Below are 26436 nucleotides of genomic sequence, written 5' to 3' on the forward strand. Positions count from 1 at the left end.
CATGGCTGTATGAGTAACACACACAATATTCACTTTCAAAACAATAACCTGCAAAACACTTTCTCAGTGGAAGATATACAATATTTCCAATGAGATGTGTATCTTATCAGCTACATATACTGTATATTGCTAGATGTGCCTTTATTAAACATTAGAATACAGAAATCGTATTTCTTTTTTAGCCTAGCAAAACCAGTAGTCTATTTGCAAACTATAGAGTTATAAATTGCATTCAGGTTAATTCCGACTCCACTTTGGTTTTTCATACAAGGCTGGGTGGATTGCTTTAACTTCTCCTTTCTGTCCCTCTATCCCACATGTCTGTGTCTGTCTCATAAGAGAAGTCAGAGAGAAAAGAAGGGGAGGAGAGATAGTTGAGTGATAGGTATTTATAAGTGCAAAGTCTTAACACACAGAAGAAAAGTCTCATGCTGATGAGTACAGGAATATCTCCATCCAGCAAAAAGAAATCCCACAGTCAGGTAACTATTGTCCCACATTGTACACTAGGAATCGAAGCTTTAACGCGTTGGGGAATTGATAATTGATTATTATTTCAGGCAAAAACTTGACAAACATCTTACCTGCACATATTCAGCAATGGGAAAATGTACATAAGCAAGCAACTTTTTAACCTTATTTTTTTGTTTTGTTTTGTATGTGTATTTTTCAAAATTCTTCCCACAACAGTGACATTACTTACATGAATGTACTCTTACTTTTGAAGAAACATGTTTTATTAACACGCATGGATACACATTTGTGCAGGCTTTGGATAACGAGGTCAATTAGCAGGTATTTTCTTCCAAGCATCATTAAAATTAAATAAGGAGGTCATTAAAACCTTGAAAATGTATTTTGAATTTATTACACCAACCAAACCAAAATGAGGCACCCAAGCAGCAGAGGGTTTTTAACTTATTCCACAAAAAATATTTATTATTATGGATAATTGGGCCATTTATTACATTTCCAGTACTCCTCTAGTACTAGATTTACTGTAAAGTCTACAGAGTACAAGGAACTAGTCTCAAGTTGAGAATCCTTGATCAAAATATTGTTTGAGTATTCATGTCAATATTTAATTCATGTAAAAGGCATCTGCATTTGATTTGGTATTCAGAAGGAACGAGAATTAGATATTTGATGATTCTATACTCCTTTATGAAATCAGCCTCTTTTTATAAGGAGTGAACTGGTGTGGGGGGCTGAGGGGTGTTTTCCACACAAGATAGTACAAATAATATTTGTTGGACTGGTGTGGGGGGCTGAGGGGTGTTTTCCACACAAGATAGTACAAATAATATTTGTTGGACTGATGACCCTCAGGCTCTGTTCACACCTAAGCATCAGTGTTTCATGGTTTTTCTTTTAGCATTGTTCATGCATCGTGCATTTTTCAAAACATTTTTCCTGTGTTTTTGTGCTGTCCTCCATTTTGTTTCCCAGTGGGTTTTTTTTTTTTGCAAAGAGGAGAGCTGGTTCTTGCACACCAAATGTGCAACAAAATGCTTCAGAAACTCTAGAAAATGCCTGAGTAGCACGTTTACAGGTACTCCCATTGAAGTCTATGGGGCCTAAAATGCAGAAAACTGCGGAAAAGTAGCTAATGTATTTTTCCAGTGACAAGCGTTTGGCTACAGGTGACAGGACACCGGACAATCATATGTGAACAGGGGCCATTGAAAACACAAAAAGACTGTCATGGTTATTCACAAAAGGGTTTGGAGAAGGCAGGAGAAGTGAACAATCTAGGCCAAATTAGCTAATTTGGAAAAAAAAATCTCCAATTCAGCTCCCTTTCCAGTTCAGCTATGTTGTCCTAGATTGTTCACTTCTCCTTCCTTTTCCAAACTCTTCACCCTTTTGTGAGTAACCCTGAGAGTTTTTTTTAGGGCTTAACTCTTTCAGCTACTAAATTCCTAGGTGTGAATAGGGACTATCTATCTATCTATCTATCTATCTATCTATCTATCTATCTATCTATCTATCTATCTATCTATCTATCTATCTACAGTATCTATCTATCTACAGTATCTATCTATCTATCTATCTATCTATCTATCTATCTATCTACAGTATCTATCTATCTATCTATCTACAGTATCTATCTATCTATCTATCTATCTATCACACAATAAAAGGTAATCATAATATATATCAACAGTCAAATTGCAGGAAGGAGAGCAACTGATTCTTTTTCAACATTCGGGTTTATGCAGGACAAAGCCACCTGGGCATTTTTCTAGTCACATGCCTAAACAGGCAGGGATATTTACCAATGTGCTTTTTTGATATCTATCTATCTTTCTATCTATCTATCTATCTATCTACAGTATCTATCTATCTACAGTATCTATCTATCTATCTATCTATCTATCTATCTATCTATCTACAGTATCTATCTATCTATCTATCTACAGTATCTATCTATCTATCTATCTATCTATCACACAATAAAAGGTAATCATAATATATATCAACAGTCAAATTGCAGGAAGGAGAGCAACTGATTCTTTTTCAACATTCGGGTTTATGCAGGACAAAGCCACCTGGGCATTTTTCTAGTCACATGCCTAAACAGGCAGGGATATTTACCAATGTGCTTTTTTGTACCCGCAAATCAAATGCAAATCCTACACAGCTCCCCTTATAAAGAAATATTATGTACAGAAATTGAGAGCTCTTCTTTAAAGTATATCTAAACTCAAGAACATATAGGGACTATATTGCAGCTTACCAGTCCTGGGATGTGGTGGCTGCATTAGTTTTGTCTTTTATATGCTTTTTTTTTCACCTTGTGGGACTAGCAGTAGCAGGGTTGTCACCCCAGGACAGGACTACTGAACACTTCCTTCTCTTCCTTTTTCTATAACATAGGGAGAAGGTGTTCTGTGTTTGACAGTGAAAGCTATAAACAACACTAACTGTAGTATATGCAAAATGCAAAGGAAGTTATTAGCTCACAAATTTGGATCAACAGGGATTTTATTTTTGCACTTGTTAAACAGATGTAACAAAACACTTTAAAAAGATATATTTAACAGAGCAAATAATAGACGTTCATTGTGAGGATTTATATACAATAGTGACATTTAGGGCCCAATCACACCATGTCCGGATCATCTCCAGATGAGACCAGATTGTTTCCGGACCCAAAATGCATCCTAATGTATCCCTATGCTATGTTCTGGCCTCTGTTCACACCAGCGCAGTCCGTTCCAGACCAGACCAGAAAAATACTGCTTGTCCTATTTTGTCTGGTCTTTGCAGTGGAAGCATAACATTACATACAAATGCACTGGAATGCACCTGTAAGACCATTTTAAGCAAAATAAATAAATACATAAAAATAAATAAAAATTCAAACACGCCAAACACGCAGTAAAATTGCGGGTCAAACGTGGTAAAAACACAATGCACTACGTTCCAGATCTGGTCCAGAAAATGGTGTGAACCTGCCCTAAAGTTAAAAAAAATGTTCTCCCCCCAATGCTGGTGTATGCACTTACCTTAAATGATGCCTCTTGATCCGATCATCTTCTTTCCTGTAGTTTTCATCAGTCCCTCCAGCGCTGATCCAGCTCTGACTGCTGCGTTTTCTGTGTCCCACAGTGTCTGTCCATGTGCACGCTGCTGGGCTGCCTGCATTGACTTACCCTGTGCCTCTCCTCGTGTCCCGGCCGAAGATCTGAACTGTGCATGCCGCCTGAGAATCTTCAGATCTTCGGACGGGAGCGCGCAGCAGAGACACAGGTAAGTTTGAACCCTTTAGAAAAGTTTTTGGTTTATTTTCAATGTTTTTGCATATATCAACTGCTTGCTGGTAGTGGATATATGCAAATACCCTTTAAGATCTGCTTACAGATGTAATACAACAAATAGTGTGGTAGCCAGAACATACCTAACTAACTAACTAGTGACTTTCAAGCATTTGTCAGGTCAGTGGAGTTTCTTCCTCTATTTCCCCCAAGTGTCAGATTACTAGACGTTCTTTTCTGGTTAGTTTTTAAGCATTGTAAAAATAACTATATTTGTCATGTAAATACAGTTAGTTTTTTCTAGCATCCAAAACTGGCTGGACTTAATTTTTTTTTTCAATGTGGTAATTTTAGTGTTTGTTTTCCCCTTCACATTTACATGCTGTCTAGCAAAAGTGATAGTTGAAGGGGTTCTTACAGCTGCTAGCTTTTAACAACATGTTTTAAACCAGCGGTGAGTAAGTTTGGCCCTCCAGCTGTGCTTTAACTGCAAATCCCAACATGCCTCTGCCTCTGGGAATCATGCCTGTAACTGTCAGTCTTGCAGTTCTACAACAGCTGGCGGGTCGAAGCGGCCCACCCAAGATTTAAAGCCATTTTCTAAGGACCTGTTCACGCCTGTGCATTAAGTTAATCGCACGGTGCTATGTGATTACCACACACCATCATGCAACACACCTACCATGCATTACAGTGTGGCAGGTGCATTGCGTGGCCATTCATTTGAATGGCAACCAATGCGCCTCCAAGCCGCAATACAGCATAACGCACAGTAATGCAATACCCTGCTTTGCGGTAGAAAAATCAGTACATGCACTACTTTCTTTTTTCCACTGCACTGCAACACACAATATTGCATTGCACTACATTATGGCTGGTAGGCACATTGGGGTGCCATGTAAATGAATGGCAATGCAAGACACCTGCCGCACTGCAACAGAAGGTAGGTATGTTGCATGATAGTGTGCATAAATCACATAGTACCATGTAATCAACATGACACATAGGGGTCAATTACCCCTAAAAGGATTAAAGGCTGCTGTCAATCATGTAATAAAACTATGTTACCTAAAGACTCAGATTAATATATAAACTGCTGTGCTAATGCTAAGTGTCACTTTATCACCAGGGACAATTCAGTTGGGAAATTTCAGAACAGCAGCTCCAACTACTAACACAATACATCTCCTCATCTTTATCACTATAGCATACCTACGTTATTGGCAGGAATTAGAGTATATTTTTTTAAAGCTCTAGCTTCCTTATGTCATGTGCAGAATGTTCAACATACAGGGGTCTATTCACGAAGCTGCCGAAGGATCTGGCTGTAGCTTCGGCCGATCCTTCGGCTAGCTTCGGCCCCAGTACCCCTTTGGTTCAGTAGAACCAAAGGGGTGCTGTACGGGCTATTCACAATAGCCCGTACTGCTCCCGATCATGGCCGAGCGGCTCAGCCGAGCGGAACGCATATGCATCGGCTCGGCTGAGCCGTGCTGAAAGCCGAAGCTGGCCGACAGCCTGCTTCTGACAGCTGGGCGGAGCCAGCCGTGATCTTACGGCTGGCTCCGGACGAACAGTGAATAGCCGAACATAGCTTAACTGGAGCTGATTTTTCCAAATCAGCTATGTTCTCTGAGATTGTTCACTTCTCCTGCCTTCTCCAAACTCTTCACACTTTTGTGACTAGACCTGGTAATGTAGATAGTGTCCTGGCTGCAATTTGGATCAAGGACCTTATTGCTGCAAGACATAAGTGCTAACAACTAAGCCACTGTGCTGCCCAGCCAGTAGTGTACCTTTATGATTATCTGTGAATACCCATGGTACACACAGCCATGAGCTGCACAAACCATAATATGTGGCTATACATTAGAAATATAATATGATTATACGGACTAGAGCTAGGAAGTTGATGCTCTGACCTGCCCCCTTCCACCTGCCATACTTTGCTTTTGGCCAATGACTTTGATGGATTGCCCCACTGACCAATATTGAGGTACTGGATGGAGAGAGCCAAAGCACTAACTGCCTAGTTAAATTTGTATAACAGGGCTTGGGGCTCTTGGGGTGCTCAGGAAGATAGATAACGGCATGTGCAGGTATGTCTTTTTGCCCTTATTAACAATTTTTTTTTGCCACTTTATAGTGTGGAACACTATAGTATAGAAGTACACAAGTAATGTAATAAAAAAAAAAAAAAAAAAGTAAACCATTTCGGCCTATCCGGTTTAAGTGGACTACAGTCAGATAAGTTAAGAAGCTTGTTGTTATGTGGTTTTTGTATTTTGTACATTCTTCTTACACTTTTTTGCACTGTATTATAGAATGAATCATAGAATAGATCATCTTTTCACAGGGTGTTCAAGCCTTTTCCAAACACACCTCTGTTTCTCCACTTTTTCTGCCTCTGTGCTCAACCCTTAATCAGAACACTGGCTATGGTATACATATCATCTTCTTTTTTAGTGGTCCCCTTTAGGAGACTGGGACAGAAGAACAAAAGGAGCTTATTGATAATTTTCAAAAAGAGGGGGGGGGGGGCACATTATGTTTTTGTTTTCACTAATGAGGTCTTCCCACAAGCTAGGCAGTGTTCTGATTAAGGGTAGAGTGCACAGAGGCACAAAAAGTGAAGAAGCAGGAACGTGGTTGGAAAAGGATTTAACACACTGTGAAGAGATGATAAACTGTGCAAAAAGCACAACCAACACTAAATCGGTGTATATTGTGGAAGGATTCATTGGTTTAAGGATGGTTTTCCAATATATAATATGAGGAGATATTTTATGGATGTGTGGGTTTTTATTTTTTTATCAGTATTAAAGTATATTGGTTTTTATAATGTTGTAACTAAGATTTATTGGTACCAGTAAAACCCCATACAATGTAACTACATTTCCACTCTATGGATGTGTCTAGATATTAAAGTGACACTAAACTCTGGAGTTCAATTATAAAAATGCATTAAAGTACCCTAACTATTAACAAAAATTTACCTGATTTGTGTATCACTCAGCTGTAGGTCCTCAAATCATCTCTGAATAAGTACTGACACTGTCCTTCCTTCTGGAGGGTGGCTACTTTTGTTCCCCATGGTCCCCGTGTGTGTTGTAAAGTAGCCACTGCTTCAAGCTGAATCCTGTGATAGACTATAACTTTGATACAAATGAGCAAACTAAACGTGAGACTGTAGTCCATCACAAGAGTGAACTTGGAGCAGTGGCTACTTTACAACACACAAGGACCATGGGGAACAAAAGTGGCCACCCTTCAGAAGGAAGGACAGTGTCAGCACCAATTCAGAGATGATTTGAGGATCTACAACTAAGGGGTCTATTCACAAAGCTAGCTTCGGCCCCAGGACCCCTTCGGTTCAGTAGAACAGAAGGGGTGCTGTACGGGCTATTCACAATAGCCCGTACAGCTCCCGAATGTGGCCGAGCGGCTCAGTCGAGCCGAACGCATATGCATCGGCTCAGCTGAGCCACGCTGAAAGCCGAAGCTGGCCGAGCGGCCGGCATTTGGCCAGCCGACAGCCTGCTTCTGACAGCTGGGCGGAGCCGGCCACTTGCAAAGATATCAGCGTCCCTGGTTACCTGGCGCTCTGGGAGTCTCCTGCTCCCAGCCGCCAAGGAGAGAAACACTGCTGTTTCTTTTTTTTCTTTATTCTGACACAGAATAGAAAAAACAAAACAAAACGTTTTTGCCCATTGGAATGCATTGCTAGATTCCTATTGGCTATTTCAATTTGCAATGGCCAATAGTAAACTAGCATTGTACCCGCCCTCTGCTGCAGTTCTCCATCTGGTCCATCAGCAGAGGGTGGGTACAATGCTAGTTTACTATTGGCTATTGCAAATTGAAATAGCCAATAGGAATCTAGCAATGCATTCCATTTTTTTTTTTATATTCTGACACGGCTCCATGTCAGAATAAAGAAAAAAAAAGATAAATCAGTGTTTCTCTCCTGGGCAGCCGGGAGCGAAAGGCTCCCAGAGCGCCCGGGAGATTTTTTTTTTCTTTTACGGCAGCAGAATTGCCGGACAATAGAAAACTGTTGGGCGGAGCTAGCTGTCATTGCTAGCTCCGCACAATCGTTTTCTATTTACTTTTTTTTTACTTTTTAAACAATTTTTATGTTCTGCTCGGTCCCTCTGAGGAACCGAGGAGAAAAGCCGAGCCGAATGCCGCTCAGCGGCATTTGGCTATTCACTCACTGCTGTTCGGCATCTATAAGAATAGGCCGAACAGCAGTGAGTAGCCTGCCGGAGGTTCGGCTCAGCTGATCCAGATGTTGGATCGGCTGAGTCGAACTCCTTCTGCACTTCGGGTCAGCCGAACATGCTGAGCATGTTCGGCTGACCCGAAGCCATGCGAAGCAAGCCGATGTACGGCTGATTTCAGCCGATATACGGCTGAAATCAGCCGTACCAGCCTGAAGTGAATAGCCGAACAGTGTTCGGCTCACTTCACTTGGGGTCGGTTGTTCACTCGGCTGCCCTCGGCAGCTTAGTGAATAGACCCGTAAGTGGTAAACAAATAAGATACATTTTTGTATATAGTTAAGGTACTTAAATCCATTTTTAAGATTTAACTCCTGAGTTTAGTGTCAATGGTGCCGTGCCGTGGCCATTGAGTTATCACCCAACAACATTTATTTCCAAACATTTTAAAAATAATTAAACCTTTTAAGGAAAAAATATGGCAATCGTAGGCAGTTCCTCCTGTGTGGTAATCTTTACTCATTACCAAAATCAGTCATGCATATATTTACAACAGGATATCTAATAATCCTATCTTATTTTATTTTTAATGCAGTGAAAAAAGATGGTTGTGTCAAAATCATGGACTATGGTGAGACACTTTGAGGGTGTTCCAAAACTGGAAGACTTCAAACTGATTGAGAATGAGTTGGCACCACTTAAGGATGGCGGTAAGAGATCCTGATTCTTCTGAAAAACATGTGTTAAAGAAAACCAGTTGACACAAAATAGCAAAGTTGCACCTAAATTGTACAGTGATGTGCTTTTTCATTACCCTTGTTTCTTTTGTAGAGTAACATGGGTATGTAGAAATCCAGATAACTGTAATGCATAGGGTGACAAAGATACTATGATGTGAGCTCTGACCTTTTCTCTCTCACCTATTCTTACCCTTTACTGTTGGCACATAACTGTGATGGGCAGCCTTGCTGACAAATAGTGGGATGCCGGAGATAGAAGGGAATAGACTGGAGACCACGACATGGCATTTTGTCACTTTGTGCTACAGCACACCTCTTTATGAACATCTGTGGTGTGCCATTTCTCCTTTTTCTTTTTTTTTCTTTTTATGCAGTACATTTCCTTCCCAAGCATCTACTCAGACATAATAGGATTTTTTTCTGAACTGTTATAGCCGGCACACACATTCCCAATTTGTTTAAAACAGAAAAAAAACCATGAGGTTTAATTTTCTTTTTATTGCCTAATGGTTTTCTCCCTGTTAAAGTCATAACAGAGTGAGCACAACCCTATTAGGATCAATCTATCACCTGATACAAACACCAGAGACTAAGGTTAACATTTTATTTAAAAAAAGAATGATCCATTTTTATATGAAGGAAAAACACCATGTAACCAGTACTTTATAAATTGACATACATTTGTTTAATAAGAAGGCTGATGGAGAGCTACAGTAAATGCAAGAAACCATTTATAATTGTAATAAGATACTTAAAGGAATATAGAAACTCCAGTGCCTACAGTTGTTCCAAGTGTACTTTGTACACTTTTTGTACATACTTTTTGGACTTCCTGAGCGGTGCAGCTCTAGTATCACAGTCCTTGGCTCCCACGTGAAAGCCTTGAAAGGACTTGGACGTGTTATTTTCATCTCAAACTGTAGAATAATCGTATCAATTTATATTAATTTTTATTTTGGAATTGTTCACCAATTCAAGACATACAATTTCACTGCACATAAGCTGTAAAGCAGGGTTCCTAAACAGGTGACTATACATAAAAATATGGGCACATCCAGAAACCTTTTTTTCTTGCCTGGATTTGCCTAATTCTTCTGCATAATCCCTGGCAACATTCCCAGTTTTTTTAAACCAGGGCAAATTGTGTTACAAAATTTCTACTTGGCAAACCTTAGCAGTAATAGAAATTAATAGAGCGTGATGGGTCTACACTGAAGTGTGGCACATGTCCAGGACCCTCCTCTAAGCACTACTATTTTCAAAAGACAGATGAGCATTGTAAAGATTAGGGTTTATCAAATCAGCTTGGGTGAGCGTAGATCTGCGTAGGTAAAATGGGATAAATTAAAAATGGGCACAATTGTACAAACAATGATGTCATATCTGCAGAAAAAGATCTGTGTGAACAAGAATTTATCTACACTGGATCCTTATTCCTCTTTGGACTTTACACTTGTTACAAGTACTTATTTTAGATCACTGCTTGATTTTATTCTGTTTTTATTTTTCGACAATATACTATTGTGTGTGTATATATAGTCACATTGTTTTGATTGTAGCTCGGCACTATATTTTATTGCGTTTCATGTAGAGTATCACTTATTTGGGTTTACTTTTGAGTGCTTTGTAGCTCTCCTAGGTTTTAGTTTATATTGGTGCAGGGTTTTTACTGGTTTAACTACTCACTGTCTTCCCCTTGTATATAAACGGAATGCTTTAATGCGGGTTGCCGTACATGTACAGCGTTTTTTTTTATTTTCGTTTTTTTTCTGCTCATGTGTGCTCCTGTAGACACAGAAAAAGGTAACTGCTGTAACAGCAACAATTTTCGGGCCATTAATCACTGTTAACACTAAACTGATAAGCGGTAAAAGATTTTAAAGCCTCGCCTATGGCCAATTTTGGGTGTGGTAGTTTTTTGTGATTTCGCTGGCACAGGCAATTTTAATGCTAGACATGTTTGGTGTCTATTTACCCGATATGACCTCATGATTTATATTTTACTAAAAAATTGGGTAAGAAAAATGTTTTCATAACATTGTAGGGAAGCCAGCCGCAGCAAGTCGATGTACGGCTGATTTCAGTCAGTGAAGGGCTGAAATCAGCCGTACAAGCCTGAAGTGAATAGCCGAACAGCGTTCAGATCACTTCACTTCGGGTCATTTATTCACACGGCTGCCTACGGCAGCTTTGTGAATATCCCTCTCTTAAGGTGCCCATACACTGGACGATTATCGTACAATAATCGTATGCGATCGGTTTTTCGTACGATAATCGAGCAGTGTGAACGAAGACGTGCGACCGTTTCTACTGTACGGTCGCACGTCTTCTGTTGAACCAGCATGTTCGAAAACCAGCCGGGAATCGTACGATTCTCGGCTGACTAGAACGGTGCTCGGAAGACAAATGCCGAACGGGCCGATGATCAAGAGTGCGATCTGCCTGTCCAAGATAGGCAGACCGTACGTTTTTTTAATCCCTGTACAACCATCGCAAGACTAAAGTCTTGCGATGGTTGTAGAGTGTATGGCCACCTTTAGTCATGTGCAGATGAAATAAACAGGAGTATGTTTTTCATGTGACTGGATAATTGAACTAGTTTTTTATCTAATTTAAAGGCTCTCAACCTGTAGTAAATCCACCTGTTTTATTTTTACCTGGAATCTAACTATTTTTTTCCTAGTGCCAAATTGGTACATTTGAATTATATTCGTGATCTGAACATTTGGCTCATATCTTGTCTGCCTCTCTGCTGTTTGGTACCCCACAGAGTATGTAACCTATGGCATTTTATATTATGTTTGGTGCATTTTGTAGGACATTATTGAATTTATTTTCTCTTACTGAAGGAATGTTTATGTTATTGTGATTTCAGAGCTCTTACTGGAATCAGAATTTTGGAGTGTGGATCCATACATGAGGTAATTTTAGAAGTCTTAGCAACAGTTTTGTAGTGCATTTGTATATTGAAGCCCTTATTAAAAGTGAAGGATGGAAAATCTATGACCACTAGGGATGAGCTCAGGTTCATGGTCTGAACCTGAGCTGCTCTGAACACGGAGCGCCCTGAATCCGGAAGGAGACTCCTTCCATTGCTGTCCAATTACTGACTGACATGTATTAAGTCATGCAATGCTGAATTAAAATAATTTTATATCATTTTTTGGGGGGTAGAGGGTTTGTGTTTTTTTTTTTTTGTGGTGGTGGTATTTAATCACCACTTTTTTTAAATATATATTTTACTATAAAGAAAAAGGAACAAAACATTCTGAAAAATTTCCCTACATTATGTTATGAAGCACTTATTAACCAATTTTTGGGTAAATTATATACCAAACATTTCAAGCCTTAAAACTGCATGTACCCTATCAAATCGCAAAAAGCTACCATATCCAAAATTGCCCATGTGTGACACTTTAAAAGCTTTTACCGCTCATCAGTTTAGTGGTAACAGTGGTTGATAGTCTTTAGAATTATTGCTTTCACTCCGACGTTCACGGCGATATGTAACGTGTGGTACAATTGTAATTTTTGCATGTAAGGTCCCCCAACACGTATTTGCATTTGTATGTACATGGGACGGGTGACTTCAAAATGTAATCTATTTCTTTTTTTTTTTTTTTACACTTCCTGTGATAGTACAGATACAATGACAGGTCCTCTTTATGGAGACATTAAGGATCTATTAGACCCCTAATGTTACCTAGGGACCCCAAAGAAGCTGATGAAGCAGCAATCGTGTTTTACCAGCTTCTTCTCTGATCGTAGCGGAGGTCAGCTGCTGCAAGTGTGCTGAACTCCCTCTGATCTCCGTGCAGAGACCTGCCGTGCCAGGTGCAGAGCCCAGGAAAGGCCGCAGCAGTGGAAGGGGGGTGGTGCACAATTCCCCAGCACAACATACATCGACGACTTAAAAAAAAATTCCCGTGGTGCACGGGAGCGGGAAAAGACATTTAAAGAAACATCCACCCGCATTCAAAGGCGAGCTGGCCGGCTGTCGAATTACAACAGCTGGACAGCTGTTTAATCACTGTGGTAGTTCTTATGTGCATTTCCTATTCCAATGAAATGGTAACTTCATTGATTTGCTCTATTAAATTGTTTTATTTTTGTATCTAACCTGTCTTTTAATACACTTGTATCATGAAACAATGATGTACATATCTTTCAGGCCATACAGTAAGTTATCCTTGAAGGATGGGGATGTCATGATGGGAACCCAGGTCGCCAGGTAACATGTTGTTTGGTTTTTCTTTTGACATACATTTTATAGAATGTGTGCAAATGACTTAATTGCCACATATAGGGTCCTAACCACAACCTTGGGGCCTGGAGGTGGAGATAACCCAAAAAGGGCCATGTGTGGGGGGAATGGGTAGGCAGAGGCTGGCACTACTTTACCCTGAAAACTGTTCATAGCTAAATGTTCAGAATAGCTTAGTAACTCACAATATCAATGTCCCTGCAGTAAAAAACAAAAAAAACACTTTAATGTAAACCACTTTACATTATTTACAAAATACATGTATTTTTCAACTCTTTTTTTTAAACTTTGTGGCAGAGAATATAGAGATAAAAAAATTATAGTGAAGGGGAGAAATGTTGTTAATTAGGACTTACTGGGGTTAACTAAGGGTTACAAAGGTGTTGATTGGATTGAAAGCACAGTTTATTTTATTTATGTATGTATTTATTTACTTTCATTTGCAAGGTTGCTTTAACCTTTTATCTGCTGGCGCAGGGGCGTAACTAGAAATCACAGGGCCCCATAGCAAAATTTTGTATGGGGCCCCGTGATTGCTAGTTATGCCACTTGCAGAGCCCACCATAGACTCTCTATGGTGGGCTCTGCAAGGTCTCAGTTGCGCTCTACGCTTCTTACCTGTCACCTCTGTGGTCGCCGCCGCCGGGCCCCTGCCTCCTCTTCCGTTCCCGGGCTCCGCCTCCTTCTATCGACGGGTCCCGCCTCCTCTTACATCACTGGCCCCACCTGCTCTTAGATCGCTGGCCAGTGATGTGAGAGGAGGCGAGGTTGCTGTTAGGCGGGCCCCGCCTCCTTTACCGCAAATGCCGGTGATCGATCGAAAGTTCAAACTTATCGAGTTCTGGGACCGGAAGTCATGCGGTCCCACAACTCGATAAGTTTGGACTATCGATAGAACACCGGTGTAACCGGCCTATTCTGCCGCATCTTCTGGCTGTCACTGACACAGATGCCACACGGCATCAGAGGGATGCCTGGCCGGGGCCCCCTGTGCACGGGCCCCATAGCGGCCGCCTGGGTCGCTATGGCGATTGTTACGCCACTGCTGCTGGGAGATAACCGGAGAAGTTACAATGCATCAATAATAACATTTCTACATCGTAATTCTTCTTGAAACTGCTGACACTATTAAGTGTCAGGCTACTCGGGAGCAGCAAAATCTGCCCCTACATAAATGACAGCCAAGCATTGATGGTAATGTGGTCGGAGCTAATGTGGGGGAGGAGGTGCTGGGTGTGCTTCACACATCTAAAGTATTTAGATCAATTTTTATTTTTTGGGTGTGTGTAGCCCAATGTCCATAACTGGTTAAACACAATCACAAGTGTTGTCATGTAAGCTCACTGCTTCATGTTAGTGCTTGTTACAATGGCTAACACAGGTGGCTTTTAAATATGAGAAATGGTTAAATGCACAAATAAAAGAGCTAGAATCGACTTCAGGATGGATTATATAGAAATTATTTTTTCAGAAGTAAATGAATGATAGTGGTATGACCATACCCTCCCAGCTGTTAGAGGAACAGTCCCTCTTTTGGAACCAACCCTCTGTTTTTTCTTTCTTTCTCTCTTTCTCACTTGTCCCTTTTTTGTTCTAAGGAATAGACCTCTAACCAAAAATATGCTACTTTACGAAAACTGTACAGGTGTTATTTTGCACTTATCCTTGCATCCAACTTCTAAATTATTGCATTTGTTATTTTGAAAAGCCAGTATAAAAAAGTCCATTTACCAGCAAAGCATTTAATCCCAAATTCTGGGACAACTAGTTTTCAGCAGTACCTCCAGCGCTGGTACCTGTCCCTGATCCAGCGCAGGCTGCTGTCTCTTCCTGTCCCACGGGGGCTGTCAGGTGTGCATGCTCACAGCTGCGTGCAATTACTTAGTGAGTCTCTCCTCTTCTCATTGCCGGTGATCTCCACTGTGCATGCTTCTGCACACATCCTCCTGCACGGCCACTCAAGAAGTTAGATTTTGCAGCCAGGAGCAAGAGACGGAGGTAGTTTTTAAAAGTAAAAAAAATATTGTTTTACTTAGATTTGCTTGCTAGCAGTAGGTATATGTAAAAAAGAGACTTTATTTTAGTATAATTTTGTTTTGTTTTTCAGGGTTGTTGAAAGTAAGAATCCTGCCTTTGCAGTTGGTGACTATTATGTTGCACGTGCAGGCTGGAAAACACACATAATATCAGATGGTAAAGAACTCCGTGCCTTACCATCCAACTGGCCTGAATCACTGCCCCGTTCATTGGCACTTGGAGCTGTTGGAATGCCTGGGTAAGCTACTTTCAATGCTTAAACATGCTTTTGGGCTCTAATTATTGGATTTTTTTTTTTTTAGTTCAACACTGATATCTCAAAACTACCGCATTTAGGTAATTTTACATATGCATATTTTCTAAGACTAGTGATCCTTCATCTTACCTTTAGGCTACATTCACATTAAAGATACTTGCAGTAAATTCTGACAATTCACAAATAAGTATGCTATATGAATAATGTTAGAGCTTTTTTCAAACCTGTTAAAAGCCTTTAAATCATATAGGTGACAAGCTTGCTTTTGTGAGTTTCAGAGTTAGCCTAGCATTACAGACAATCCCTAAAATTCCTAAAGAGTGTCATAAACGCTCATTAGAAATCAGTCTTTGCCACAAATGGTGCAACTTGTGACACAATCATGTAGAATATATTTTAGTGATATCTCCTTCGCACACCATACTGATGTACCCCAGAATCCAACTGGTACTGGAACAACTGATGGATGGCACCACAGTATACAGTGTAGCACCCCTGAAGGCCGGTGGTGGGCCCCCAAAGGCAGGGAGGGCTGACATTTCACTCTCAGGGGTGGCTCCTTAGCTGGGTTGTGGGATGTGAACAGTAAATTGGGTGCCATTCACTTTAACAAAGCATCTAAAAAGTTTTTAAAGAACAGCCAAACTGGGAGAGCAGGGTGTAGGGCATCAGACAACCATAGCAAAAATAGACTGCAGACTTACCAATTGCTTTCAGCTTCCACCGTGTAGAAATACTTTAGTTGAACAGAAGGTGACACTTTAGTACAGCAACAAATAAATAGAGGATAAGCATGGCATGAGATCTTCCCTGTGGGAGACACCAGACTTATTTCTGAGGTCCATGCCATCTCCTGGCCTTCTTGGCACCTCCACCACTTATAGGGTTCCTCTGGTTCTCCTTCCCAGATAGTTCCAGACCCTTTCTGGATCCACATATGGCCTGCTTCAGGCCTAGTCAGTTTCTCCAAACTTGTACATCCTACCCCCAGGCTAAGCCCACGGATGGACTGCCCTGAGCACATGGCAATTCAGTATTTATGCACTGGCCTTGTATCTTCTAGTGATTGGCTGATAAGGCATAGACACTCAGTGTTCCCCTATTGGCTGCCCCACTCCGTGGCAGGGTCACATCCCACCCACAGGTAGGTGCAATCAATGGCAGAACCCCTAGAATGACCAGAAGATGCCAGACTGATTACAGTGCTAGCAACACTAAATTTAAGTAGCCACTCCACTTGGGGTGGAAGGGTCTACAATAGTTTAGAGGATCAGTTGTCCGCACACCATTCTGCTTCAGAATATCATTTTTTATTGGTATTCCTTTAGCATTATAACTTTCGGAGCCTCGCAGGCAAAGTGGCCTGGCGAAGGGGTTCTGTGAGACGCCAAAAGTTATGTCATGCTAAAGGAATACCAATAAAAATGATATTCTGAAGCAGATTGGTGTGTGGACAACATATCTTCTAAATATTTATGTAACTGTGTACATGAATCTGTTGCAGAATTGCCTATGCCTACAAATGTGACACACTTTACTCTGACATGAAAGGTCTTATTTACCTCCACTTTTCTTATCATCGATACAGCAGTATTTCGTAATGATTTTTTTTAGCAGCAATAGCATCAGAATGTAAACGTGTCACATGTAAGGACTACCTGAATATGTCTCATAGGTCAGAACTAACAAGAAAACTGTTTCACTACTTTCATGAAATTGCCGCAGGACTTCCTAATCTGGCCCTTATGTTAGTATCAAAAATGCTTTATTGAATTGCCCCAGTGTATTTAATTACAAACCTGCAGACCTGCTCTGCTTTGAATATTTACTTTCAATACAGGTACTAAAATTGTGTGCATAACGTTAATAGTGCTTTCATCTACTGGAGTTCTCCTACATGTTGGGGTTGAGTTACTAAAACCTAAAAGGCTGTTCACTTTGCAAGGGAATCTGCACTATGCATGGGAAGGTTCCCTTAGCTTAGTGAATGTAGTAGATTTTCACCTATATTTTTGCACTAAACTAAGGGAAACTGCATATTTGGCCATTTGCCTTCAGTAAATCAACCCCCTTATGTCAGTGTATCTAAACGCAAAAAAAAAAAAAAAAATGTCATCTATTGCAGCTTACCAGTCCTTCGATGTGGTGGCTGCTTAGTTTGCATACCTATTAATGTCTGGTTTTTTTGCACAGTGTCACAGCATACATTGGTCTCAAGGAAATCTGTGATCCAAAGCCAGGTGAAGTGCTTCTTGTCAACTCAGCAGCTGGTGCTGTGGGCACTATTGTTGGGCAAATTGCCAAGATAAAGGTAAATCTTTAAATAGAATAATGGGGGTTTACAGTAAATGATATTGCTCTCTGCCTAGTGCTGGGTTGGAATTTAAATCCAGTGATGACTAGTGTTTTGTACCCCCCATGTTGCAGTATGAGAATACCCTTTGCCACTAGTGAAGACCCTTTGCCAGTCCTGACTCAATGTTTTGGGGTAACAATGTACAATGCTTTAATAAATGATGTTACTTTAACAAAAATTGTGTGTGTGTGTTATGTATTGCTAGGATCTGCTGGCTCAGATGAAAAAGTTGCATATTTAAAAGAAATTGGGTTTGATGAAGCTTTCAACTACAAGACCGTGAGCTCTCTGGAGGAAGCACTAAAAACAGCATCTCCGGAGGGTTATGAATGCTACTTTGAAAATGTGAGTAACTGCGAGTGTGTGGCTAGTTTCAACAAAGGGTTTCAGTTATCAGTGTGAAGTTTATTATCGCAGATGAATATTTGACCTTTTGAAAAAGTTCAGTAGCTTACATACATATGTACAAATGGAGTCAAACTATCACAAAAAGCACAAATCTGGGGGTACTGGAAACTTAATAGGAATGATTGGAGCTGATTTTCTATAGATCAGTGATAAGTTGTTCAGAAGACTGTCTGCAGAAGGTTTTACCACCTGCCCTCACTGGCTGATTACCTTAGCAATGAGTGTTCTAAAGTGGTGGTGGTTCTTGTCATGGCAGCTTGGAGGGTTGTGGGTCTTTGGGGGGCCTATGGAAAATCTGGAATTGTCACACTGGGGGCCCATCTTGTGGAATGTCACTTCCCTATTGGCAGATTGCTGCTGGTTCTACCAGGGGCACGGCTCCTTGGTGGAAGATAATATATATGCTTAATCTGGAACTGTTGCTAAGGCCAGTGAGATGTAGCGGAGGATAGAGGTGGAGCTTAGCTAAGACGTTTGGTTAATAGACACCCAAAGACCTGGCAATACTGGCCTATTTATTTCATGCACTTTACTGTCTTCTACTAAATTATTTATGGTTGTTAAACAAAAGGCTTCTATGACCAACTTAAAACCCATGTTAAGTAGTCTGAGTCGTTGTTTGGGGGGTAAAATGTCAGCAATGGAAAGGATAAATCCAATGTGTTTTTGTATGAGCATTAAAGCACAATGTCATGGAGATTTCAAAATGTTTTGTGTTTTTTGTTTTTTTTTGCATATATAGGTTGGAGGAAAGTTTGCTGATGTAGCTCTTCAACATATGAAAAACTTTGGAAGAATTGCTGTGTGTGGAAACATCTCTACATACAATGATTCTGTTCCTCAAACAGGTAACAATGCTTTATTGGAACACTACAACCATAAGAGGCTTAACCACAATTACAAAACCAGCTGCAAAGGTGTTGGCTAAATACTTCAAAGCTGTAGGCAAAATAGTCACAACAGTCTTCTGTGCAAGAGGGAAGATGGTGTTCAACAGGGTAATAACTGAGTCTCAAGGGACAGACTGGAGCAAACTTTTTGTATATGACTATAAATGGCTAAGTTATTTATAGGCTAATATGTGTATGTGATAGTGGTTTCTGTAAGCATTGAAAAAGGAAATACACCGATCATCCATAACATTATGACCACCACCCAATATTGAGTAGGTCCCCCTTTTGCCACCAAAACAGCCCTGACCTCTCAAGGCATGGACTCCACTAGACTTCTGAAGGTATGCTTTATCTGGCACCAAGCCATCAGTAGCGGATCCTTTAAGTCCTGTAAGCTGCTGAGTAGGCCTCCATGGATTGGACTTGCCACAGATGCTTGATTGGACTGAGATCTGGAGAAATTGGAGGCCAAGTCTACATCAAACTTGTTGTCATGTTCCTCAAACCAGTCTTGAACCATTTGTGCAGTGTGGCAAGGCACATTATCTTGCTGAAAGAGACCACTGCCATCATGGAATAATGTTACCATAAAGGGGTGTACTTGCTCAGCAATAATGTTTAGGTAGATGGTATGTGTCAAAGTAGCATCCACATAAATGGCAGGATCCAAAGTTTCCCATCAGAACTGCAATGCAGTGGTGGAACTACCAGGGTCGCAGCGGTCGCATATGCGACCGGGCCCTGGCGTTCCGCCACTTGCGGGGAGGCCCAGGAAGGAAGAAGGGGCCCCTGCAGTGGCATAACATATGGGGATCTGACGGTGTGGCTGCCTCGGCCGCCAGACAGTGAAAAGCGGGCGGGCCGGGCAGAGAAAACAACTAGCCAGAAATGCAGGCAAATACTGGGGCAACACAGGAGCCTCAGCTGTGAGGACCCAGCAGCAGCCACCTGATACAGAGACTCCATGTTCCCGGCCGCTGTCCCCCACGCTGGTATGTTTTTTTACAGCCTCCTGCTCAAGCTATAGATCATGGAATAGAATATGGCTGAAACTGACTATAGTCTATTCCATGTTCTATAATGTCATTGTACTACTAGGAAACAACTTAGGTTTCTAGTTACACCTCTGCTGCAATGCACTGTGTGTTCAGATGCCTTTCTATCAGAACCAGCATTAACTTTTTCAGCAGCTTGAGCTACTGTAGCTCTTCTATTGGATTGGAGTAAAGGGGCCATCTTTCGCTCCCCACGTGCAACAATGAACCTGTCCACTGGTTTTTCTTGCATGGATCACTTTTGGTAGGTCCTGAAAACTGGGAACATCCCACAAGAGCTAGCAGTTTTGGAGTTGCTCTGACCTAGTTGTCTAGCCATCACATTTTTGCGCTTGTCAAAGTTCCTGAAATTCCTATGCTTGCCCCCCCCCCCCCCCCCCCCCCCTTTTTCTGCTTCCAACGCATCAACTTCAGGCACAAATTTTTTACTTTCTGCCTAATATATCCTACCCACTTCCAGGTGCCATTGTAAAGGGATAAACAATGTTATTCACTTCACCTCTTGATGGTCATAATTTATGGATATACCGATGCTAGTATCGCTGCTGATACCGAGTATTTGCCTCCAATACCGGAAACTCCTAACTGGCAGTGCAGAGGGAGCATGGAGCCGGGTGATGCATTCAAATTTCTGAATTGGAAAGTCTGACTGTTCCTTTAACAAAAATTTGGATCCATCCAAATCTCATTGAAAACAAAAGTAAATTGGACATTTGACTGTTCTCTGGCCAATCAGCTGTTTTTTTGTTTGTTTTTTTTTGGCTGTTGTGGGTTGCATTACAGGCACGGTCATGCGACTTTGTTCCGAAACGAAAATTTGGATGGATCCAAAAAACGAACCGAATTAAATTTTAGATCCGAAAGATAAAAATCCAAAACAAACCCCACGTATAAATTGGTTTGGAATCCCCAGCAACTATTAAACAACCAATCCCAGCAAACACTCCTGTTCATGGACTGAAAAAAAATACTGTATATTGCAGTATCTACATACAGCTGTAGCCACCATCATTTATTACAAAGACAAATAATACTTATTGGCGCAGTTAAGACATAACATCTAAATACCATGGTAAATATAAAAGAAATGCATAAACCGTGTCCCCTGTAGAATACTAATACTAGAATAAAGTTTTCACTTCTTAATACATTTTTCTTTGGAAGAAATCTAAAAATGAAAATGTATTTCACACCGGTATCCCGTTAAAATTTAGGGATGGGTGTTGTATACATGTCCCATATTCAGCAAAGGGAAGAATATTAATATGGATATCTCAGCCATCATATCCATATTCATCTAGCATTATGGCCATAGAATGTATTGCACCGGATGATCTTTGATGCTAAATGAATGTGGATATGATGGTGAAAGACTTTTTATAATTTTTGAATTTCCTCTATATCAAGATGTTTTAAGGTGTGGAAACTTTAGAGGAAATACAATATCATCATTATACAAGGGACACGGTTTATGGATTTCTTTTATTTTTACCATGGTTTTTGGATGTTATGTCTTAACTGTTCCAATAAGTATTATATGTCCTTGTAATAAATGATGTTTGAATATAGACTTATGTATTGTGGCCACATCTGTATACAGATACTGTGATTGATATCTATATCTTTTTTTTTTGTGTGTGTGTGTGTTTTTTGTTTTGAATCCTGTAAAGTAGGAGTGTTTTTATAAATTACAGCACTGCTGTAATGCAAAGTGGATTTTCAATTGAGTTATTTTTTTTCTCCTACCTACAGGGCCATATGTTCAGCCATTAATTCTCTTTAAACAACTTCGTATGGAAGGGTTTCTGATATTCAGTTGGGAGAATAAGCCAATATATGACGAAGGACAGAGGCAGCTGTTGGAATGGATATTAGATGTAAGTTTGGGTGATGTTTTACATTGCAATGCTTTAAAGAGAACTATTAGGAGAGTAAAATGTTTTCTTAATGGTTTGAGCTAGTGCGTGACACTGCAACAGTCACATGACTGCTCTATAGCTCGAGAACTGAGCGATCACAAACCACAAATTGCTCAGCTCAGTTTCTCCCTGCAGAAAGCAGTGACAGTTGGTCATCTCTCCCCTCAGGAATTGCTTCTCTCTTTTCCCCAGTGCTCACTGGAGGGACAGACAGGGGAGAGGGTGGGCACAGCTGGCTCTGGTTCTAGAGAGGCAGAGCCAGCTGTCAATAAGGCAGTGGGGTGGATCCCGACAATATTGTTGGGATCCTTCCCGGCTGCAGTGCGGCTGTGTGCTGTCTGCATATAGAAGACAGGAGCCTGCTATTTTGCTGAGTTTGGGTCACAAGAATACATTAGTAAATGTACTTCTGTAAATGTACTTCTGTGACCCAAAAAAGGGTTGGCTTTAGTGCTTTTAAATTATATCTAAAGTTTTGTTTTTCTCGGTTTTTTTTTTCAAAAGGAGTAAGAAATGGTTAACTCATGTCTGGGTTAATTCTATCACCTGTGTGTGTGATTCCTCTTTGCTTCCTGTCTTGTAGACACAACAGGAAATGGGAGAATAGCTGAAGTGAAGGAAATTACCCTTAAACAGTTTTCAGGGCAACCAGTTTCCAAGTCAGAAATTTGAATTGTACCTCCAGCAGTGCACACACGACAATAAAGACCCAGCAATGGATCTGACCCCTTCACACTCCAAAAAACATTTTTGTGTTTAGCTAAACATTACATAACCTACAGACTTTAATATTTACACTGTCAAATTATAAGTAACTGAACAAACTTTCTGGTGCAAAAGTATACTTGTGTGCATTTGGAAAACGTGTATGCTTGTGCCTATGGAACGGAGATGGGAAATGGTTAGCAGTCATCGCTGGCCACTTTAAAGGAGGACACAGCAGTGGACAGCCAGGAAAAAATACAGCCTGAGTGACCAATGACCATGCTCTTTAGTAGGCTTGAGTTTAAATTATCTGGCACAGTCACCTAGGATCTACAGAGATAGACAAGTTTCAGATTCCAACTGTAAAAGGCCAGGCCAAGTGAATATTCTCTGATCTTTCTTTATCTGCAGCACCATGGCAAATAACCTACATTGATAAAGATTATTATAGAATTGTGGCTAATCATCAACCAAATTATGGCTTGTATACTCTGTTAATGTCGGGACAGAAACTAGTTTTATATCTCATAACAGATCTATATGTATGCATCTTAAAGGAAACCTGTGCTTTTCTCTTGCAGGGCAAAGCAACAGGTTCACTTTAATGCAATGCTGCCCAGCACCATGTACTTGCTTTGCTTTCACTCCCCTGCTACTATTTTCAGTTGCCAGAGGCAAAGGAAAGCCCTATGTAAGCTGTGAATCTCTGAATTGTAGTTTATACAAGAATATGGACTCTGAATTGCAATGCTGATTGGCCCAACAAATAGAGGGCAAATCAGTAAATACAGTTTAATGACCCCCCCCCCCCACCGCAGCAGAACATGCTTTAACTTCTATTCATTCTCCTACCACTCTATTCAGCCATTGGGAGGGAACAAAATACACAGCACATACAAGTATAAAGGAGTAAATGACTCACACCCTCACCTCTTAAGTGCATCATTTTGTTTTAAATAGTGCTAATACGATATATTTTTAACAATACTGGAGTTTTCCTTTAACTCCACTCTATTGCCAAACTGAACTTGCCAATAAAAGCTGTCCCTTAAATGCTTACCTTTCCTGCTGCCTGCACCAGACTACTCCAACATAAATTAAGCTTCTTTAGAAACCTACACTTCTGGGAGTGATGCTCTCCTTGCCCCCGCTGAGCTCAATGGTTCCTCGTGCTGGCCACTAAAACCACTACTGTGTACTGTAGTGGATGTAGCTGTCCTGTAATAGCCATGAATAGAGGCATTACTAGGCTTACTAATGCGTTTTTTTGAGAGTTTTTTTTTTTCAAATCCAGTACCAGTATCTGAAATAACGTGTGGTATTTTCATGTAGCAACTTACAAATTGTTGGGCTGTCAACGGTGTACTCAGCTGTTCCCTGGCTTCTACACAGTGGTATTTGTGCAAGCCAATTAAAGCACCAAATGACCACTCTGTCACTAGCCACTTTTACAATGTGTTCCCATGGCAGATATAAGAAGCTTTTTATACAAAGATTCTGGCCACAAAGAAAAAACAAAGAATACCAATGCATGCATACCAGTGTATGGCAACTTGTATCTCCCAGAATTGCGAACAGTTGAGTGTGCCACTGACAGCACAGCAACCAAATGGACAGCTTCCAACTGATTGTTAACTTATCTGTAGACCTATTTATACTGGAATTCAACTAAGTAAAATATGCCATACCTGCAGAGCGCTCCTTCTAGCAAAAAGTAAAAAAAGTGCAGACCCTGTATCACCACTTCACCCCATTCTGGCTGTGTGACCCATTAGTTGCCGTTTACAGCTTTTGCTGTACTAGAACACTGCTACTATGCATGCCCCAGGTCATCACCATAGAAATAAATAGTATGCCAGACTCCTTGCGGGCCTTGAAGGGGAGTTTTACCATGATAGTGTCTTCTCATGTGTGCAGGTGTACACACAGTGTTGCTCCAGCAACCCCATCAGTAGGTGGGTCAAGGTCATGAGAATCAGTGGAAGCCATGATCAGAGAGCTAAATGTCTCTTTAATTTTTTGCTCAGAGGAGTAAAAGTGACACTAAACTCAGGAAATAAATCTTAAAATGCATTCAAGTACCTTAACTATTATCAATACCTTATTTGTGTATCCCTTGGCTGTGGATCCTCAAATCATCTCTGAATTCATGCTGACACTGCCCTTCCTTCTGGAAGGTGTCTACTTTTGTTCCCCATGATCCCGTGTGTGTTGCAAAGTAACCACTGCTCTAAACTCACTCCTGTGATGGACTACCATCTCAATACAAATTAAACTAAATATGGGATTGTAATCAATTATGGGAGTGAGCTTGGAGCATTGGTTACTTTACAACACACAGGAACCATGGGGAATAAAAGTAGCCACCCTCCAAATGAAGGACAGTGTCAGCATGAATTCAGAGATGATTTGAGGATCTACAGCTGAGTGATATATACATGAGATTTAAGACTTAAATGCATTTTTAAGATTTGATTCCTAAGTTTAGTGTCATTTAAAGTGAGTTGCTTGGGGGCAGTCAATTAAAAGTATAGTTGACTATTAAATTAGTATAAATGTTTGCATATGAAAAGATGTACAGAAAATATATGCCCACATTATGATTTTTCTTTTTTTCTCTTTTCCAGGGCAAGGTTAAATATAATGAACACATCACTAATGGATTTGAGAACATGCCAGCAGGATTCATTGGAATGCTCAATGGAGAAAACATTGGAAAAGCAATTATCAAAGCGTGAACTTTAAATCAATACTTTATGAACACTGAATTCATTGTATTGGTGCCCTTTAATGTTTTGTGGGAAAGTCTGTTTTAAAATGCCATAAGCATATACAAATAAATATTAGATATGTGCAAATATTGACTATTAACTGGGTGGTGACCCGATAGTGATGTTACCAGAGGCAACTTCCACCCTGCTCAAAGCTCTGAAGCTGCAAACAGTAGTATAGCAATTGTGTAACCACTAAATATGTAACAACCCCCTGCTGAGCCCCGTGGTTGAGTCCTGTAGGGACGTAGTAGTCGGCAGAAGGCAACTTGGTACCCAGCGGGGCATCCCTTATGTGATGCACGTTTAAGTTATGGATTAAAGCAGTACTGCAATCTGCCATTTAGGCTGTACTGCAATGCACATCTGCTGGTGTGTATTCCCAGGCACAGTGCAGATGCATATGATCCCAGCGCATTACACTTTTGTTTTTGTCCAAACTTTTCTGAAGTGTTGCAAGTAACATTTCATTTAAGTTCTATAGGTAAAGTTACATTAGCTGCCTAATCAGAGTGCCCTATACTACAGTTATCCCCATCAGAGTGCCTCCTTACATTAGGTGTCCACATAAGCGTGTCCCCTTAGATTAGTTGCTGCAATTGGAGTGCCCCCTTGCATTAAATACAAAAAAAGGGGGCACCCTGATGGGGACAATTACTTATTAGTTGTCCTCATCGGAGCGCCCCCTTACACTGGTGTGTATGTATGTACACTATATTACCAAACGTATTGAGACACCCCTCCAAATCATTGGATTCAGGTGTTCCGTGCAATTTCCTTGCTACTAAATACTCCACGGTCAACTGTTAGTGGTATTTTAAAACCAAGACAATTTCATGCTCCCAACTTTGTGGGAGCATGTCGGAAAAGTTTGGGGATGGTCCCTTTCTGTTCCAACATGACTTAGCACCAGCGCACAAAGTAAGGTCCATAAAGACATGAATGAGCGAGTTTGTGGTGGACGAACTTGACTGGCCTGCACAAAGTCCTGACCTCAACCCGATAGAACACCTTTGGGATGAATTAGAGCAGAGACTGCGAGCCAGGT

General features: G+C 40.7%; 1 protein-coding gene across 1 annotated transcript; it reads left to right on the forward strand.

Moving 5' to 3' along the window:
• Positions 1-443: 443 nt before the first annotated feature.
• Positions 444-25362, forward strand: LOC108785410 (prostaglandin reductase 1-like). The gene is made up of 10 exons (XM_018554465.1): positions 444-482; positions 8580-8694; positions 11600-11645; positions 12896-12955; positions 15096-15263; positions 17475-17593; positions 17828-17982; positions 18788-18893; positions 21746-21870; positions 25245-25362. Exons 2-10 carry the CDS (start codon positions 8589-8591, stop codon positions 25353-25355), a joined length of 996 nt encoding a protein of 331 aa, XP_018409967.1. The 5' UTR covers positions 444-482; positions 8580-8588; the 3' UTR covers positions 25356-25362.
• The last annotated feature ends 1074 nt before the right edge of the window (positions 25363-26436 follow it).

Source organism: Nanorana parkeri, unplaced genomic scaffold, assembly GCF_000935625.1.
Source record: "Nanorana parkeri isolate BGI_ZX_2015 unplaced genomic scaffold, ASM93562v1 scaffold160, whole genome shotgun sequence".
In the NCBI taxonomy this organism is placed as follows: domain Eukaryota; kingdom Metazoa; phylum Chordata; class Amphibia; order Anura; family Dicroglossidae; genus Nanorana; species Nanorana parkeri.

Excerpts from the sequence above, each read along its gene's own strand:
- LOC108785410 (XM_018554465.1), top strand. The coding sequence starts at position 8,589 with ATGGTTGTGTCAAAATCATGGACTATGGTGAGACACTTTGAGGGTGTT. Across the intron at positions 17,594-17,827 it reads GCAAATTGCCAAGATAAAGG|GTTATGTATTGCTAGGATCT; the intron begins TAAATCTTTAAA and ends TTGTGTGTGTGT. Across the intron at positions 21,871-25,244 it reads TGTTGGAATGGATATTAGAT|GGCAAGGTTAAATATAATGA; the intron begins GTAAGTTTGGGT and ends TCTCTTTTCCAG.